The sequence below is a fragment of the Zootoca vivipara genome, chromosome 8 (genome assembly GCF_963506605.1).
Source record: "Zootoca vivipara chromosome 8, rZooViv1.1, whole genome shotgun sequence".
In the NCBI taxonomy this organism is placed as follows: Eukaryota; Metazoa; Chordata; class Lepidosauria; order Squamata; family Lacertidae; genus Zootoca; species Zootoca vivipara.
Genome location: NC_083283.1, coordinates 63,283,189 through 63,302,819, shown reverse-complemented (window position 1 = coordinate 63,302,819; position 19,631 = coordinate 63,283,189). Strand labels below are relative to the sequence as shown.

Genomic DNA, 19,631 nt, shown 5'->3' with positions numbered 1-19,631 from the left:
TCTGTCATCGAAATTATCCAGGAGTGCTGTAAGTTGTCTCCCCTGCCACAGAGGCCCAACTGGCCTTAACTAGAAGCCAGGTATTTAGTGTCAATGATCCCATGCTGTGGAAAACTCTTCCAGCAAAGATTTGGCAGACATCCTCGCTTCTGACTTTCAGTTGTCTCTTGAAGACTTTTTCATGGCAATAGACCTATGCAGCTGTTTATAAACTTTTACAGTCATACCTCGGTTTAAGTACGGCTCGGTTTGAGTACTTTCAGTTTAAGTACTCCACAGACCCGTCAGGAACGGATTAATCCACTTTCCATTACTTTCAATGGGAAAGTTCGCTTCAGGTTAAGTACAGACTTCCAGAACCAATTGTGTACTTAAACAGAGGTACCACTGTATTTTTAATTAGCCAGTCACCACGCTACCCAGATATGATGATACAGGGGTATAAAAAACTATCCCAAAAGCTATTTATATATAAATGGTCTTTTGAACAGTATTGCTCCTCTCCCCCTGCCGTTTACATATATTCCTAGCTGAGAGGTTAGCTTCACATGTAATTATGAATCGTAACACTTTCAGCTTCAACGTTGCTGCAAAAACTTAAGCATTTGCTGTGACTTAAACATAACTGGCACAGTAACATTCTAATTACATACCAATGCTTTATTGGAAAAAGGCTACACAAACTTAACTGAACAGGGCATGGTTTTCATAGTACTGTAATGCTAAGATATAAAGATATGAATTCAGTTGCAGCAGAATTCAGGTTATCAGATATCCAAACTAATGAGAGCACCTTCTGCACTTCTGGAAAGAAATCCCACCAACCTGACATTACACATTAGGATGCTACTAGCAAGAGCTAGAAGACAGTTTAATACAGAGTATCATAGCTTAGTAAATGACAGGGAAGGTGGATCTACCTCATCAAACCAAGTTTTACATTGTCATTGACATCAAGATTGCTGTAAATAATATATTCTACTTCAGTGCAACACATTTGCAAATGGCTAATTTGTGTCAACAGAAGTGGAATTTTAATGATCAGTACACCTGGAAATTTGGTTATATTGATGAAGACCACCATCCCTCATGCCAGGTTTGGCAACAATATCTTAAGTGATCAAACCTGTTCTTAAAAAGTGATGCTGAAGTTGTTGTGTTTCAATCCACAACCTTGATATAAAATGGAAGAACTCAGAATTCAAATTGTGATGAAAGTCTGGTGCCCCCACCTCAGGAACCTTCATGCCAAGTTTGCCAACTCAAGAGGTAGCAGAACTGATGCCAAAAGACGTGCGAAAGTGACATCTTGTTCTGCCATCTTGATTCAAAATGGCAGCCAGCATCCAAATCTTGACTGCCCGGAACCCCTTGTGCCAAGTTTAGCGAGGATATCTTTAGAGATATGGAGAACAGATGGCACAGACAAATCACTCTCCCAAACTAGATTTTGATGTGAATTACCGGTATTTGTGAAATAGGAATTTTTCATTTCTTCCCTCTACTCTCCAAAAGTAGAGATTGAGACTTGCTGTCAATTATTAACAAAAATACATTACTAGCAATGGAGCAAATCCTGAGTTTCAGAACCTCATTTTTAACAGCCAACAACGTTCCAGGAATATTACAACTTTGCACATGTTCCTAGTACTCTAAGGCAAGAGGAGTTGCCATCTTCTTCACAAGGAACCCAATCCCTTGATATTTGATGTTTGACAATATAGCTATTATATACAAATATTCTATGTTAGGAGTATAGATGTGGTTTCTGCCCTGAGGGTATTAAAATACTGTAGCTGAAAATAGCTTTTTGCTGGTTCAGCATCAGGCTTTTTTTCTTTTTTTAAAAGGAGTAGCAGAACAAAATAGGTTAGACTTCATTTTCACTTCGGCAAAGATATTTTTAATAATGCACTTTTGACATTCCTGCAAGCTGCAAGGTACTTCAACTCAAGTTCCCTCAGAATGTTGTTTTTGTTCTCTTAAACGTTGTGGAGTTTTTCCTCAAAACAGCTGATCACGTAAACCTGTGTCTATATGTATTACTTCTGAGTGCAATGAATGCTGAGTGTTTTCTTCACCCCACAAAATTTCTATAAATAGAAAGCAAGCACATCAAGGAAAAAGGCTCTGTTACAATCTTCCCAACTTGTTTTTCTATGTGCAGATCTTTAGATTTTTTTTCTTTTTTTTAAAAGCAGCATCCAAAATCAATGGGGGAAACAAAATTGAGGTAAATATTCAAGCTACAATAAAGTTAGCCTGAAATAATTGTCATTTGTGCTTTAGAGAATTCCATACAAGTTTAGGCCTCACAATTCTGAGTCACCATACTTTTAACAGGAATTGGTGCTGTTCACACATTTATTTGATTTACCTTGCAGTGGGGTGATTGTGCTTAGAAAAGTTAATATGGAAAAAAGTTACCACCTTTTTTGTGCGACATGCGGCTCATTCACTGAATGGATGGAAGGCAACAGAAGTACGGTAGTTCTGAGTAACTTCAGCAAGACTCATTTGGACAGAATGTCAAACTGACTTTCAGAGTTCTGAACAACATCCCCACTTGCAGTAGCTGGGTAACGCACAAAACTGGACTAAAGCTTCCTAGGATTCCAATCTCTTGGGTAGGAAGGAAAATATGAAGTCAAATACTATAGGCAATTAGAGTGTAATCAACAACAGTATAGTAAAATACCTGTCATAAGGCCCAAGTTAGAACGCAAAGGTGACGTGTATAGCTATTAATCCAGTCACAGATTCCTCTTCCCCCATCCCAAAGTTGAGAGATTAAATACATCCTTAACTCTGTCTACCCTCCGTTACCTATTTGCTGAATGTGACAAGCATGAATAATCCAAATTAGAAAATTGCTAATTGATGTTTTCAATGTTTAATAAAACTTTGTAAACAGATATTTGAGCCACATGTAATTTTTTTGGGGGGATACCATATTAATTACTAATGCATAATAATTAAAATATAATGGTTTCCCGTTCAAAGCTCCATTTAATAAGCTGAAGGAGGAGCAAAATGATACTGCCAAATGTAAAGACTAAGTATTAAAAGTTACCCCTTCCATGTGGACTATTTCAGTGAAGGGGAACCCTGAATGTAAATGGCAGCACATGACTTTTCCTTTCTTTAATATATAAAAAAAACCTTTAAACTTAAGCAGTAAGGTGACGTGCAAGTATTCCAATGACTTTAGCTTGGATATGCATCATGGGCAATCAAGCTACAATTATTTTCTGATGCAAGGAGGAAAGACAACTGAATTTGACAGTTGAATTTCATGTACGAATGAGACCTTTGAAGGTATACAACACCTTTGTTTCCAATCTTCCAGTCCACTTTCAGCTGCTGCATTTCAGGCAACCACAAGATGTACATTACTAACAATTGCAAGTTAAGCCAAAGAGATCAACATGACTTTAAATTGGGAAATAAACATACTTTTAGATTCTCATCAAGTCAAGCTTACTGAGGTTAATAATGGAATTGATCCTAGTTGGGGGGTTCCCCCCTGAGCAAAATGCAGAGCTGAATTTATCACTAGTCATTTCTTTAAACAGGTAAGACACCAATAAGAGTTCAAAAAGGGAAAAAGGCACAAGACTAAAAAAATAAAACTTAATTTATGTTTTTACTGTCATTTTAGAACTTATTCTTTTGTATACAATCAAATATGGGAACAGAAGAGCACAATTCCACTGTACAGGTTGTAAGTTGTTGCCCAAAGACATGTTCATGAAAGTCAAACCTTGTATCCAGCTTTATCTAAGAAATTCAATGCATTTTTCTATCCATGATTGGGTTTCAAATGGTGGAAGAGTCCCTACAATTATAATGGCCTGGTCTGCATGACATGCCAAGCCGAATTATAGCTTAATGAAACTGGAGGAACACACAGACTCTTTGCTCCTCCTGCATCTTTTTCACTCGCATATTGCGCTCAACTAGGCTTAGCCTATTGTCTGAACCAAGCCTTGTGGGTAAGCTTTCTTCCTGCCAACTCAAACTATGGCCAAGAACAAGCCTGCCCATGGGTGGGTGTGCTACAGATTACTTTCTAGGAGCCTGCCTGTTCCACTGCTCCTAGTAAGCCATATTTTGACTTAAAGGGTGTCATGCAAACCAGGCCAATGGTGAGGACCAATTTGCAACCATTTGAACTAGGCATTCTAAAGTTACCCAACTTGCTATATTCACCAGATGTGCTGACCAAGTCAAACTACTAACAATTTATACAGATGTACAGTTATATTGCAATCAAAAAAGGGGTTGATGAATGCCAAAGTGAGCACACAATTCATATTTCACATGTGCAGCTGCTGTAGAAATCCCTTATTTGACACACATGTAAAAACATTTGGGATCTCAGACTCAGTGTGCGCTTTATGTCAAACAGCAGCAGCAATATTGTAAAAAAAAAAAAACTATACTGCTAAAAGCAGTTACACCGGCTTGTGCCTTTAGAATACTAGCTAAACAAAAATGCGACTCAGTGCTTCATGAGAGGTTCCAACATGCGTACCAAAAATGATCTGCATACATGTAGCAAAGAATATGATAGATGACTCTGAGTAACAGACAGGAAAATGCATAAAGACCTTCTTTTATGACAGGATACAATCAGAACAGGGTAGGAAACGACACATTTGCATTTCTGACGATGTCAGAAACAAAAGGTGTACAGATGACAGATCAGTATAATGAAGAGACTCTAAAGGCACATTTCAGATAGCACAATGATTCTTAATTGTTTCTTTAAAAGGAATGAGAAGTGCATTGTTAGCAGTGTTCTCTGAACACAGCCAAATGCTTATAGTCCAAATGTTTTTCATAGTATTCTCCTCAGTCGATATGGCTTCTCAGCACAACTCCCAATTCAAGCAAAAACAAAAGGGAGGGGGTTGGATGGCTGGGTTAATAAAGGCTGACTGTACTAATAGTATTTACTCATCAGATCCTACTGATCTCTTCTGTGCCCTCTTCCGGGGCAGCCGTCTTGGGGAAGCTTTGTCTGAAGGAAAAGAAGAAGAAAAGTTACTTAATGGGATAAGTTAAATGAAATATTTTGGGGGATAAGGGGAAAGAATTATTTTCGAATTTATTCCCTCAAAGAACGATCATGCAAAAGGCAGATCTGAGAAGCATCTTATATACGTTCTTCAGTTATGGACATGCAACTAGTAGCCTATTAACGAGATGTTCCTAAAGCAGTGCAGGATCAAAGCATTCAATCTCAGCTCTGTGATGACAATGGGTGGTTTGAGCAAGATTATTTTGCTCTATTTCAGTTTCTAAATATAGAACAGGTGTGTATCTGTTCCAAGGATGAAGGAAACATCATGCCCCACTTCCCTCTATGCTCAAGGACAGCCAAATCAAAAACTAATCTTTACATTCACAAGCTCAAGTTTCAGTATCTATAGAATTCTAAATCATACAAAGTAGAAAGAATGCTAAGTATTCAGGCAGTAAATCCCCCCAAAGGTAACCATATCAGTCTCTTATGGGCAAACAAAAAGAGTACTATGGTACCTTACACTAACATTTTAGCAAAAGCCATAATAAGTAATAAGCCACAATACATGTGTTTAATCTTCAATATTTAAATAGTATTCAGTTTTCTAGATAGTTTGCAAGTAATTGGCTGATTAGTTGTGGTGACTGAATTTTGCACACTGATTTGAACCACCTTTTGGTCTTGATTGAATACAGACAACCTTAAGGGGGCAAAGCAGAAGTGAATTAATGTAATTGTGGGCTTCCAACACTAGACCTAGTAACCTTATGTCTTTTCTCAGCTCCCTGGCCGTACTGTAAACCTCCCTTGCTCTCTAATGACTTCCTACCTATTTGCACAGCTCCTTCCACGTATATACAACCTGTGTTTTGCCTGAGTCCTACTTTCCCCTGGGCTCATTTCTTGAACTCGATGTCTCCACCATCCATTGTTTTCTCACATTCCTGTTTTTCAGGCCTCTGCCCACTTTGCAACATTTCCTCTAGCTAGTTTCTTGTTGTGCCTCCCTCTGCCCCCTTCCCTCACCCCCATAGCAGGCAGCCCTTCTGCACTTTAAGTGGTATAAACCTTTCTCTTTTTTATAAAAAAAAGATCCCCTTCTCCATCTTGGCTCAGCTCCCTGTCACCTTTATCGTTTAAGCCTCATTCTCCAGACATTTTGGTTCTGCTTCGCAGTCAGCTCCCTACTCTGCAATCTTTCTTCAGCATCCTTCTTTCTCAGCAACCCGTCACCTATCTTCCCAGAATATAGCCTGTCCCTGTGTGGTCTTTTATTTCCCATGTACACTTGCAACTTCCTTGGCCCTCACAGAGGTTGACCTTAACTTTTTAGCTCCTAGAGCAGCTCGATATTACACTCCACCACATCGACTGAGTCAATGTCAGAGGCTTCACTGCCACAAACACAGTACAATATATATTAGTAACTATTTGCCCCTTTATCAGTTAAAGCACAATGATCATGAAGTCCAAGCAAGCAGCGATCTTAATGCATTTTAAAAGCCCTCTAATGTGTTAATAATTATTTTCTATGCAAATTGCTGTTTAGCATCAATAGTTAGTATCCTAAGCTATGGAACAAGTGATGTGATAATTAAACTTTTCTATCACGTGTTCTGAAAATTGTTGGTGGTCTATTTTGATCCTGGCAATCTGAAGAAGGTAGCCAAGGTTTCCTTTGGGAAATTAGGCATGTGAAGCAGATGACATCCCAGTAAGTGCAAATACCACTGAGCCAACCTCTCTTTCAAAATAAGCTCCTGAATGGGCTGTTGAAGGCTAAACTGAGTTCTGGTGACTGAACCATGTTAACAGTGTAACTAAGTTAGTATCTGAACATCAGCTCCCCCAAGATATGCAACAGTAAATGTACCAAGTGGGATTAACTCCAGACTTCTGCTGCATCTTCAAGATACTGATAAAATCCTCCAAACCTTATTACTTTAACACCACATGCAATTATGTGAAGTGTACCAACTAAGCAGAAATGGGTTCAATGTACAGTATAAGAATCTAATTAGTGCACAATATACATTTCAGAAGCCTCAACCCAATAAAGTGTCTCACCTCTTCTACTTTGCACTGAAGCCACAGGAAAAGCAAAACAGAAGAGACAGTAAAGGTATTAGAAAAGTCCACAAGCATTTAAAAGATCTAAGAACATAATTGGACTAATTTTTGAAATCAGAAGTCACCAAAACGTACAGCTAAAGCTCCACAGCTCCCAACCCAACAAAAAACCCTGTACACTTACACTAGTCACACAGAATTACAGTTTTGTCCTCACCTAATGTTGTATAGATTTAGCAAGTATGCTTTTAACCAGTATAAGAAACAGTCAATGATTTCACTATTGACTTCACCACTGATTTCAATATTATTGAATACTATTATCTTCTTCAAATTCATATGCATTCTCAATTTTTGGTTGGAGTCTCATTGAAGTTTATAAAACAATCTAATAGTAAAGGAATAATTCTTTCTGGAAATAATTTCAAGTGAATCTGGCAGAGTAAAGAAGGAACATTTAGAACAATCCCTTTTCTAAACAGTTATTAGGCAGGCATATTCAACATTGTTCTTCCAGATGTTGTGGACTACAACTCCCATATTCCTGACCACTGACATTCTGCCTAGTGCTGATGGGAGTTGGAATCCAAACATCTGGAAGATGTTGGTTATCCTTTTATAAGAAATTCATTAATGGACTAACAACCTATGGTAATATGGATACTTACTTATCTGGTTCAAAGTTTCTTGAGGAATCCAACTCATGTCAACATCATTCTGATTCGATGTCCCCATCTCTACTTTTTGAGCTGGTCTTTTTCTCTGGAAACATTAAGCACAAGATTTAATAAGGGAAAGAACTCCACTGAACTGCACTTAGCCATTCAACTTGTAGCATGTTTTTGTGATCACAACAGCAAGTTAACTTCAAACCCAAAGCTGCTGGCTTTACATTCTAGCAGCAGTTCTAATACATGGTGGCATGAGCATCAATAATTTAAAACAGTGCGCATGTTTTACAAATATTTAAAGGTAAAAATCCTAATTTGTGATAAATTTCAACATAACACAGATAATTTCAACTTAATTGATTGAATCAGTATTATGGTGAGCCATCATCTATGAACCATTTTTGCAGTTAAATTGCTGTATTCAAGTGGCAAATATAGTTGGTTATGTTAAGTCAGTATGAAAACGCATGTTGGGAGGATCAAGTATAGGCCTGACATGTGGAACTCTTGCAAGACATCAAGAGTCACATGATGCACTTGTATCTGATCTTTATGATGAAATGAAAAATGGCATTTTAGCCACTTTTCACTCTCAATTGTGGCTAAGATTTGCTTATGTAGTCTTCTATTACAGCAACTCAACATCTGATCACATTTTACAACATTCTGTTTATAAGGAAGTGTGTGCAGATGCAATCCAGTTTACCTCCTAGCTGCAAAGAGAATACCACTGCATGAAAAAAATAATCATTTAAATAAACAGGAATTGGCCTACGGTCTCTAAAGCAAATATTAGCTACACTTCTACTGCATGGTAGCTTGATCTTTGTGTAAAATTGCCTTGGATTAAGGCTTGCCTCAACAAAAGCAATGTTCTAATATATGACATGATTTTTCCTGCCAGTTAGCCTATAGCAGTGTGTACAAGTTTCAGTCACCTGCCCATCCACATATTAAACAGAGCCAGTTAGTTTAACACGGTGTCTTGAGAGCACCGTCTGGGTCCAGAGTAGCATCTATAACCGGAAAGATGACCTGCAGAATTTCTTACCTTCCTAGATTCCAATAGCTGGTGTAGACCAACAATGACAAGCAGGCTAAGTCCACCAAGGAATATATACATAAAAATCCTTGTTTAGAAAAAGCAAAAGAGAGGTCCAGTAAGCTTTCATTTCTTTAAATAGAAGAAAACTAAACAAATCATCCCTGAATACCTTTACCAGATTAAGTAGACAGTTGCTGTCCTAAAAATGAACACACACTCATATACCCATCCCAACATCAACCCCAACTATACTTTGTAGAACACTTTATGAAAGACTCATCTCTTGCTAGGAGTCAGATTAGCCAACCAAGGGACATCAGTTTCAACTCGATAACTTTGGTGGGACAACTAAGTGCTCATCTAGATAAATTCTGCCCACCCTAAGCCAAGTTTTGATGACAAAAATAAATTAAGAATGATCCAAATTACTGCTATATCTTAAATCCTGCAAATAAAAAATGTACCTAATGGAGCTATGTGTGGGAAACAAACAAACAAAAAAACCCCTCGTTTTTCATAGCACTGCAAAAACACCTATGAGTTACTACTCTAAAATCAGCAAAGGAGATTATATAGACCTGCCTCGGTGTTGAGATCAGCAGAAGATGCCTTACTGGTTACAGCACGGTGCTGATAATGCCAAGGTTGCATGTTCAATCCCTGTGTGGGACAGCTGCATATTCCTGTATTGCAGAGGGTTCAACCCTCAGGGACCCTTCCAACTCTAGGATTCTATTAGAAGTTAGTGGGACAGTGGTGCTTGAGAGGGCATTTTCTTTGGTGGCTCCTAGATTGTGCCTTATCCTCTGAGGTGTGCGTTTTGTTTTTAGATCAAGACACACCTTCTTCCATAGGCCCTTAGGGGTGGAAGATGTTACAGTTTAATTGAAGATTAACAGTAGATAACCTGTTCTAGGACTGCATGATGAAGGGGGGCCATAAATGCCTATGAAAGAATGAATGAATGAATAGGTTATTTAAATTAAGTCTTACGTTTCGCCATCTAATCCATCTTCCCTTTCAATAATGGTAACAGTCTGGTTGAAAACAGCATCTTGAAAGAAGTTTCCCTAAAATGAAAAATACAGTAACATTAAAGGCTGCCCGAGATAACAGATTCAAGCCAGTATGTGGCAGTAATGTTAATACAGTGGAACCTTGGTTCTTGAATGGCTTAGTTGCTGAACAAAAACCCATAAATAACTGTTCCGGTTTTCAAACATTTTTCACAAGCCGAACCTCTGATGCAGCTGTTGGCTATTGTTTCCGGGACGCCTGCACCAATCAAATGTTTCGGGAGTCGAATGCACTTCCAGAACGGATTAAGTTCGAGAACCAAGGTTCCACTGTATACACCTCCAGGGATGAACTGCTCCTCAGAGCTTGATTCTTGTCGATGATTTCCACTCTCATTGCAAATCACAATAAACAGAAAGCTAGCTTGCAGGACTCAGTGTCTTGTAGGCCTCAGGTTGTCAACGCACATTTTCAAAGCTGTACTAGGAGAAAATGTCCACAACAAAGGGATGAAAAGTGACCACTCAAAGTGGAGTTTGTCTAAAACTTTTGAAAAGGACAAATAAAGGTACATTTGGAGATTGATGAAGCTTTTTACCTGGATTTGGGAAGGTGGGGGGAGAGAGAAGAGGAGGCAAAATCATAAAGATAGCTTATGTTGACCAAAACAACAAGAACAAAAAATGCCAATTCAGATTCAAAAAGTGACGGAACATTCAGATATTGAGGAGTGTATAATGTTGTTGTGAAGTTACAAAAAGTAAGGCAGTATTTTAAAAAGCAAGGCTGCACCTGTTCAAATCAGGCTCCAAGACATGAACTCTAATGTCTCCTTCCAAAACCACTCATCACAAACCTTAGACTATCATATTGGAATACTATCAAGGATATGGCTATACCAGAACTTGCAGAATAGATACCCAAGCCTAAGCAAGATAACAATGGCACACTTGGATAAACATCACTCAATACTCCTGGATAACATCAGCAAATGCCTAGTTTAACACTAAGGAAACCTTGCCAAGCTTCCAGGCTGTCACTCACATTTTGGTCTTTGTAGTTCAGATTGATAACCAGTCCAAAGGGGCGACCACCCATAGGCTCTGCAGGAATGAAGGAGTATTCAAATGTGGCCTGTCTCTGTGGTGGAACAACTGTGTTCAGAGGAAGAGCAGTGAAATTCTGAATGAAAAATTGGTAATCTTGAGGGTATCGGAACGAAGCATCTAGAGACTCCACAATGAAGTCTTCTGTGCCCTTGTTAGTAAAGCCAACTAAAAACTTCACAATGTTGTTTGCTGGAAAATCTAGGAGGGAATTAGAAAATTGGTTAAGCTGAAATTGTGTACACAACTCAAAAATTCCATAATGTTGCACTATAATTAGACTAAACTGATAAAGTGTGCTGGTCTGAGGTAAAAAGGAGGCCATTTTTTACCTTCTCCTTTCACAAACAAGATGGTTGTATCAGCGCTAGGGGATGCTTTCGGTTCTCCCGATAGATCTTCTTCCTCTTTCTCTTCTGTCTAATACAAGAGAATGTTTTTGAAAAGCCTATGACGAACAGTGAAGCAATGAATATCTGAAGTAAGACCACTATTGCAAAATCCCACATAAAAGCATTTCCACGCAAAAACATTAATCTTGCAATAAATATTTGGAATTTCTTTAGAACAATTATTAAGAGCACAATCCTTTGTGTGTCTGTTTGGAAGCAAGTCCTATAAGAAAGTAAAAGTCCCGTGTACTGCCTCTGTCTAACAGGGCTCCTTTGTTTGCTTGCAAGCTGAATTCATGTTCCTTTCTGTTTAGTTGAGAGAAGCAGAAAGAAGTGCAACCACTGAATGCAACATGGCTGCTTAGACTTGGTTTCTCCATCTTTGCCCATGACAACTAACTCCATTGTGTTCACCTGACTACAATCCTATGAATCTATGTTGAGATTCCAGCATTGCAGGGAGTTGAACTAGATGACCCTTGGGGTCCCTTACAACTCTACAGCTCTCTTCTATGATTCTATGACTAGGTTGTGATCTTTTTCTATCTCTGGCACACACAAAAATGCAAACTTGCACTAAATCTTCATAGCAATGCTATAGAGGTTGCAATGGAGAAAATCGGGCTTACAATCTTTAGCTTCAAGTCTGGGAGGAAGAAAGGGAACATCCACCATTAGTGCTGGGGAAAGAGGTAACACAATAATAGTAGCTACTCTTTCAGGCTCCTCCCTGCTACTAGGGTATGGAGGCATAATAGAAATGCCCTCTGTTGCTGCTGTTACTGATATTTTTGTAATTTTTTATTTTAGATCTTATTATGGTTTGGGGGGGAAATTTTCCAATTTGGTTGTGTAATTTTTGGTTGTGTAATTTTTGATGTCTTATTTATTGTTTATGACTTTTGTTGTATTTATGTATTTCTTCATGTTGTGAGCTGCCTTGAGTATGGTGTGAAATATGGAAATGCAACATACAAATAAAATTATGTATGTATGTATTATGTACTCCAGGAATGGAGAGGGAAGAGGGTGGGGAAGATGCTAAGGTGAACAAATCAGGGGTGAGCAACTTACCTTTGTAAATAGAGTTGGTATCAGAAAGCTAATATTCATATTATCATGTAACAAGAGGCCAATACACAACCTTACAAGAAAATAGGTGCTTGTACACCAAACCACAACTAAGAACAGCCAGCTGCATGAAAAGCAGAAGTGGTCAAATGTACAAAGTATAGAAAAGCTTAGTTACTAAGTAAATTATCAAATACACATTTGATAACTGTGTCTAGGCAGTGATATTATACATACAGGTAATCAAAACCAGCCTTCTGCTGTTGTAATATTTACTAGGATTAATGGCAATACATCCATCAGTAAGATTTGCATACAACTTGGTGGCAGTAATACAAACTGTGGCCATCAAGCATTGTACTTCCCTTTGGGCTTTTGACATACAAGAAGGAACCATACTGGAGGAGGGAGACCTGTAGTGGCAGGCTTAGGAAAGAGAAAACCATAAGCCTAATGCAGATATGTCAAAGTGTGACTCTTCCCTCCACAACTAACCATGTGACCATTCCAACCACTCAAAAAAAATCCCTCTCCCCAATACACTGCTGCATTTCTATCCCTGCTGCACATTTTTTTGACCAGCAGTACAGCTCCTTGGGTTTAGCAAAGGTGTTTCTTTACTATATCCTACTTACAGTTGGAGCAGCTCAAGCATTATGATTTGTGGATGTTCACTATGGCAATTAATAGGGCCAGCCCCCCCAATGTCTCAGTGTGGCAGCCTAAGGACAGCTTGGAGGAGCAGCAGAACTGGCTTCCAAGGAGCATGCCACCTGCCCCCCCTTCCCAGTCTCCTTTTCATCCCACCCCCTGTGACTGGGCAATGGCAGGTATGCAGATGAGGAGAGGGAGGAGTGGCATTTTATGCTTTACCTCAAGATCAAAACATCCTGGGCAGGCTCTGACAATTGAATACTCTTGATAAAAGGTTATCTGCTGCAAAAATGGTAATAATGGACAACATAAGCTTGTGAAACAGAAACAAATACTTGTAGATGTACCAATTCTGTGGGTTCATCTTCTTCAACTTCAGCTTCATCATCTTCATCTTCAACGACTGTATCTTCAATAGCTTCTTCATCTTCTGTGGCATCTTGAGCAGCCACCAGCAAACCAGAACCTAGAGACAAGGTAAATGAAAAATTATTTTAAATATAGGCAAAGTTATTCTCGTGTTTAAATTTGCTTTTGAAAGCTTTCATTACACTTACTAATTTATCAGTTTAGATATGTTGTGAGTTGCATTCATGTCTCTAGTGAAAAGCATCACTAGAAGGTCAGTGTAAGAAGATCCAGAGTTTACTCTGATATTCATAAAGCAGTTGTCAATATTAATTTTATATACCACCTAATGTTGCACTAGGCATCATACAGACCAGAAACATAAAGGCCAATGACACTGGCTTAAATCCTACCAAAATACATTATAGAAGGAATAGAAATAATTAAAAAAGATTTCCTTCCAAAGGTCTTTTTAAAAAAACTAGTATTGCAAACACACAGAAGTCATCCCACGACTAACACCCTGAACAGAACTTTAAAGCATGGGCATATTAGTCTAGCTAAAAAGTAGCAAGTATCCACTTGGCAAGGAAAAGGACGTCTAGCAGCTTAGGAGCATGCAGAATATTTTCTACCCCACAGTGGGGTATATATTGGCAGAAGCTACAACTGAAGTTGCACTATGGCAACTTTGATAAGGTTAAGAACTCTGGAATGTGGAGATATTCTAGTTTGTATCAGCCCACACAAAGTTACGCAATCACCACACATAAAGAGCTATTTGCTAAAATGCAGCATGACAATGCATGAAAGAGCTTGAAATAAAGGATTTTAGGACACCTCCTCCATATGTATGGCAAAAGCAACCCCTCTTTTTTTGATCACGGGGAAGACTCCAAATAAAGTTCCCCTTCCTTTCAGAAGGTAACAAAAGGAAAGGTCTTAGTGCCATCAAGCAACCACAGCTCAAAAGTTTCATTACAACTCAGTTCAACTGACTTCAACAGAGCTTAAGATCAACATACTGGTTTAATTTAGCTGTCTGTTGAGCAGAAGAGTTAAACTAAATCTCTTAAATTGTGATAGTAGACTTCTATCACTAGGATTCTTTAGTGATTTCCTTGAAATGTTCATTATGCTAAAAGCACTATGGCAGACCACACAAACTTTTCCAAGCAGTAGCATGCTTTCAAGATTTCATGATCTCTCCTATATATTTGAGAAAGAATGATGATGTGGCATTATAGTGGAGAAGAGGGAGTGTATTCAACATCTGTTATGGCAGCCAGGAACTACCAAGAATTGAGAAGCGTAATTTTCCAGTTACCTTAAACTAGTAATGCTGAATGAGAGCTACAGTGGTACCTCGATATACAAATGCTTCGACTTCCTAAGGTTTCGACTTACGAAGTCAACAACCCCGGAAGTCTTTTCGCCCCGCGTGGTCCGCGCATGCACAGAAGCGCAAAATCGCGCTTCGCGCATGTGCAGAACGGGCGCTTCGACATCCGAAAACCTCAAATTACGAAGAGCGCTGTGGGACGTATCATCTTCGTAAATCGAGGTACCACTGTACCCTGAATTTATCTAAATATTTAGAATGGGGAACAAAAGTGGAAATGCACAGCAATTAATATGTGGAACCAGCTCTCAATCAGAACACTTTGCTAAAAAAATACTACCATAAGCACATGCTATTGCAACTGCATAAATTCTCTCCCATTCAATAAATAATGCAGATATTTGACTATGTTCCAGAACAAAGAACACTTAACTAGAGGTTCAAGAAAACTGAATTGGAGCCAAAAGAAGAGACATGTAAAACCTCCAGGAGGGCTACCTTATAACTGATTAGGTCACAAAACCAAATAGAAACACCACACACATGTATCTATGACATTGTAGAAGAAATAAATAATACAAAATCACTGCAAATGAAATTAAAGAGTGCTAGCTTTAATCTGAACCTAATAAGCCTATGCCAGTAAGCACAAATGGTATCTGTGGTGTTACTATCAGAAGGGTCATCCATTAGACTATAAGGATCTTTCCAATTGAGGCAAATATAATTCAAAGTGTAAAGTGATGCACAATGAGGTAACCCCCACCCCACCCTTTCAAATGAACCCTGGTGGGGTCTGAACTAGCAGTTACTAAGAAGGAAACATCTGTGGTGGACAGTTCAATGAAAAATGCTGACCCAATGTATGACAGCTGTGGAAGGTACTTGCCATGTGAGGGACCGCTGGGGAAATTAATGAAAATAACTGGCAGCATTGTAATGTGGCATTATACATTACATGGGTGCAATCAATCCAGCCCCTCCCCCAGTTCTGATACACAAGTTCATGCTGTTTTAAGGTGGATTCACCTTCTGGTAATGCATAAGGCATATATCAGAATACACACTGAAAACATAACACCCATCCTTTATGGTATCTACATATGATACCAGCAATGTTTTATTTCATGTTTGAGCTTAATAATTTCTGTGATATTGTTCCAGAATGTTTAACAATTCAAATATACAACATTTTTGTATTTATGTTTTAAATGGAAATAATGCCAGTGGTCTGCCAGGAGTAGGCTTTGTGCTGGAAGGTTTGAAGAGACAAGTGTTTTACTGGCAAATACAGCATACCTTTTAAACACATAAACCTCACCTAGACCTCCAGCTGTGTTATCGCACCCTGTATAATTAACCTTGGAAAGCACGTGCAATATTTTCTGTGAATTATACCTACCCCATAACCTTGATCACACCTGCATATCAATAATAGCCCTTGTATTCTACACTGGTTGCCTCTGTATTCCTTCATTTCCCCCATACTCTCAACTACATGAGACTACAACCACAAACCACAAACATTGTTTGAAAAATCGAGAACAATCTACGTTTACACCATCTGGTTGAGTTAAAGAAGGTGTTAATTAATTAATTGAACATTAATTGAACTCATTTGCTGGTATGACACACAAAATCAAATCTATGCTGGTCTCAGTTTATACTGACAAGCTTCTTGAGCAAGGCCCTCCCAAAACTTACTTGACCTTGCCTTGTACTGCTGCAGAAACATCAAGAAATTGCAAGTAATTTGTATGATAATGCAATTTAAATGCTGTTATTGGATTTACTCAGCAAAAACATGAAGGTCTCAACCCTGACCGTGGACAACTACAGGGATATGTTCTAAGTTGTCAACTGAACTCAGGAAAGTAATTTGATTCAATTCATACAGTTCAGCAGACCTCTACCAGTTCAGACACCCAACTTTTGAGATCAGTAATCTCCAAGTTCTCCACAATTTTATTAGCTGTAAAATCACTACTCAACAGAACCCAACATATCTGGGAGAAACTGTCTTCAGTTACAGACTTCCAGTGTTCCTTCAAGGAAACTTGGCTGAGTCCCTGTGAATCTGGCACAAGTTTCCTCTGGGCACGACTTTGCACTTTCTTTCCCATTCAAAGCAAGGATCTCAAAGTCGAATGTTATGCTGCTTCCGTGAGAGTTGCCTGCACTTCAACTCTCCCTCTCCAACTCTCCCGATAGCTGTCCATTTGGCAAAGGTTGACAAAGTGTACCTAGCTTTTTGCTCGCACGTCTCCAGGTGGGGTCTGAGGCCGAACCTGAACGCTGTGCTGAAAGTAAGAGGAACTATGTGTGATTTTTCTCTTTCTTCCCCTTCTTTCGTGGGGCAAGCAGCAGCAGCCAGAAGGAATCACAGCTGCACCGGAGGAGACTCTCGAGCAACGTGAAGAGCTGCGCGCTCCATTCCCACCGAAGGTAGAGTTTGCAGGAAGAAAAAAAGCGAAACTCCTCGCACAACCTCGGGCTGCTGACACGTGTCAGCTTTCGAGTCACTCAAAAGAAGGTTAACGAGAAACGTAGAAGTAAACGAAGCTACGGCAGCCAAGCACCATGTGGCTACCGGAGGTCTGGACTGACACGTCAGCCTAGCGAATAGGGGAGGGGGGAGAGAGCAGAGCAAAAGGAGCCCCCCGCCCCACTCAGAAGCGAAGCCAGAGCGCCTCCGACCCCGCCTTTCAGAATTCACCAGCAGAAACGACGCGCACGAAGCCGCCTCACGCGCTGCTTCCATTTCAAAAAAACACAGGAAGGTTCCTTACCCCACCCCACCCCACCCCCGGCCCCTCAACCGCCGCCTCGCGGAGATAAAGCGGACCCCCCCCCCGCTGCCGCCTCACCTGGGCCGCTGCGGGCGCCGCCGAGAAGCAAGGCGGCGGGGAAAGCCAGAAGCACGAACAGCAGCAGTTGGGGAACGGAGCTCCTCATGGTAGCGGGCCGACTAAACGCCCTCAGCGGCAGTTACTACTTTTTCCTGCCGCGACGCAATGGCGAAAGGAGCTCATCCGGCCCAGGCCCCGCCCACCGTAACCCCGCGGCGCCCTCACGTCGCCGCCCTGTCACGCAAGGCCCGTGGACTCCGCCCCTCTCCTGTCCCGCCCCCTCCCTACTGCCCAGCTTGCGCGGAGGACGTGGCTTCCCCTGTAAGGAGGAAGGAGGGGCACGTGACTGCAACTTGGCTGGTTTCAAGCGCGCATGCTCCGCGCGACCAACCGCTCCTTATGTCCCTTTTCTTACGCAGGCTTGCTTTCTAGAGCGCAGGCGCAAAAACTTTTTACCGCGTGGAGCGCCTCAACCACGGGCTCTCTGGAGCGCATGCGTGGAATCCTGTCGCTCGCTACAGACTTGAGCGGAATCGTGCAGGGTTTCGCACCGCGTTCTGGGCGGTTTCTTCCTTTGACTTTACATGCGGACGCTAGCGTGTCTCGTTGCGTGTCAGTACGAAAGGGAGACAACAGACAACCGTCAACAGGCGACCTTTTTAAGACACGGCCGTGAGATTGCTTCTTTCAAGATCCCCAGTAGTCAAATCAAAACCATTTTTCCGCAACGTTTTGATACGCGATGCCCCTGATGACACAATGCATTGGATGTGTGCACCCCAAAATAATATTTGGAAGATTCCCTCCCACGCAAAAAAAAATTTTTTTTAAAAAAACTACGCTCCTCAGGGTTTCAGTGGTGGATCTTTCCCAACAACCACATTAGCAATGGCCATGGATGGATTGTGGGATTGAGCAAGACTCACGGCCCCCGTTTGGTTCGATTGCAGTGGTACTTCCCATTAACTGATCACAGTCAGTTACAGATTTCTTTGTCTCTTCTCTACTCCCACTGCTTCACTTGAACAGTCTTTAAAAAAAAGAGACTCGTGGCCCCTGTCAGCATTTAAATTTCCCTGTTGTGGAGATGAGCAATGCATGTGGGACAAGCAGAAAAACAAGCTCCTTCCAGTGATGAGAGTCCGGGGAGTGAGATACCTGTAATGGGGTTGCTCCAGCGGGTGCCTCCTTACCTCAAAGAAGCTCCCATAGGAGTGGAAAAGAGATCCCCTGTAAGCCAAGTGGTTTACTGGTTTACAAGGTTCCATAGGAGTGGAAAAGAGATCCCCTTTCCCCCCCTGTAAGCCAAGTGGTTTACTGCACCCAGGAATGAGGAAAATATCCACTACTGCTGCCATCACACAATCCGTTCCCTTCCTGGACCGGAGATCAGTATGACAGGACACAGAAGCATCTCTCCCCCCCCCCAATGCCTCTTACGAAGTGAGAATCCCTTAAATAGGTTGTGAGGCTCAGAGGTGTGGTTTAGTTAACAGTGTCTCGTGTCAAAATGAAGTGCTGGGCCAGACACACTATTATTATTATTATCATTATTGTAACACCCCTTCATGGATCAATGCCTTGTCGTGGCGAAGGGGCTTGAATAACTCAGAGAAGCTATGAGCTATGCCATGCAGGGCCACCCAAGATGGACAGGTCATAGTGGAGAGTTTTGACTAAACGTGATCCACCTGGAGAAGGAACTGGCAAGCCACTCCAGTATCCCTGCCAAGAAAACTCCATGGACAAAGACAACAGGCATATAAAAGTTATGACGCTGGAAGATGAGCCCCTCAGGTCGGAAGGCGTCCAACATGCTACTGAGGAAGAGCGGAGGACAAGTACAAGTAGATTCAGAGCTGATGAAGCGGCTGGGCCAAAGCCGAAAGGACGCTCAGTTGCGGATATGCCTGGAAGCGAAAGGAAAGTCCGATGCTGTAAAGAAAAATATTGCATAGGAACCTGGAATGTAAGAACCATGAGTGGAGGTAAGCTGGATGTGGTCAAAAATGAGATGACAAGAATAAATATCGA

General features: G+C 40.7%; 1 protein-coding gene across 2 annotated transcripts; it reads right to left on the bottom strand.

Annotated features, from left to right (window-relative positions):
* Positions 1-3,627: 3,627 nt before the first annotated feature.
* On the bottom strand, positions 3,628-17,796 carry SSR1 (signal sequence receptor subunit 1). Of its 2 annotated transcripts, none has more exons than XM_035125111.2 (8): positions 17,616-17,794; positions 13,406-13,524; positions 11,274-11,361; positions 10,880-11,142; positions 9,812-9,888; positions 8,825-8,903; positions 7,771-7,864; positions 3,628-5,026 (listed from the first exon to the last, which is right to left on the bottom strand). In XM_035125111.2, exons 1-8 carry the CDS (start codon positions 17,701-17,703, stop codon positions 4,959-4,961), a joined length of 876 nt encoding a protein of 291 aa, XP_034981002.1. In that variant the 5' UTR covers positions 17,704-17,794; the 3' UTR covers positions 3,628-4,958. The 2 variants fall into 2 exon arrangements, with proteins under 2 accessions (XP_034981002.1, XP_060133965.1); XM_060277982.1 differs by lacking the exon at positions 3,628-5,026 and adding an exon at positions 5,040-7,114 and having other exon boundaries at positions 17,616-17,796.
* Between the last annotated feature and the right edge of the window lie 1,835 nt (positions 17,797-19,631).

What these genes read in the sequence shown, in the direction of transcription:
- SSR1 (XM_035125111.2), bottom strand. Translation starts at nt 17,703, where the DNA reads ATGAGGAGCTCCGTTCCCCAACTGCTGCTGTTCGTGCTTCTGGCTTTC. An exon ending in GATGGATTAGATGGCGAAAC is followed by an intron (nt 8,904 to 9,811) that starts GTAAGACTTAAT and finishes TTTCTAAACAAG; the next exon opens with GATTTTTATGTATATATTCC. An exon ending in AGAAACTTTGAACCAGATAA is followed by an intron (nt 5,027 to 7,770) that starts GTAAGTATCCAT and finishes CTTTTCCTTCAG; the next exon opens with ACAAAGCTTCCCCAAGACGG.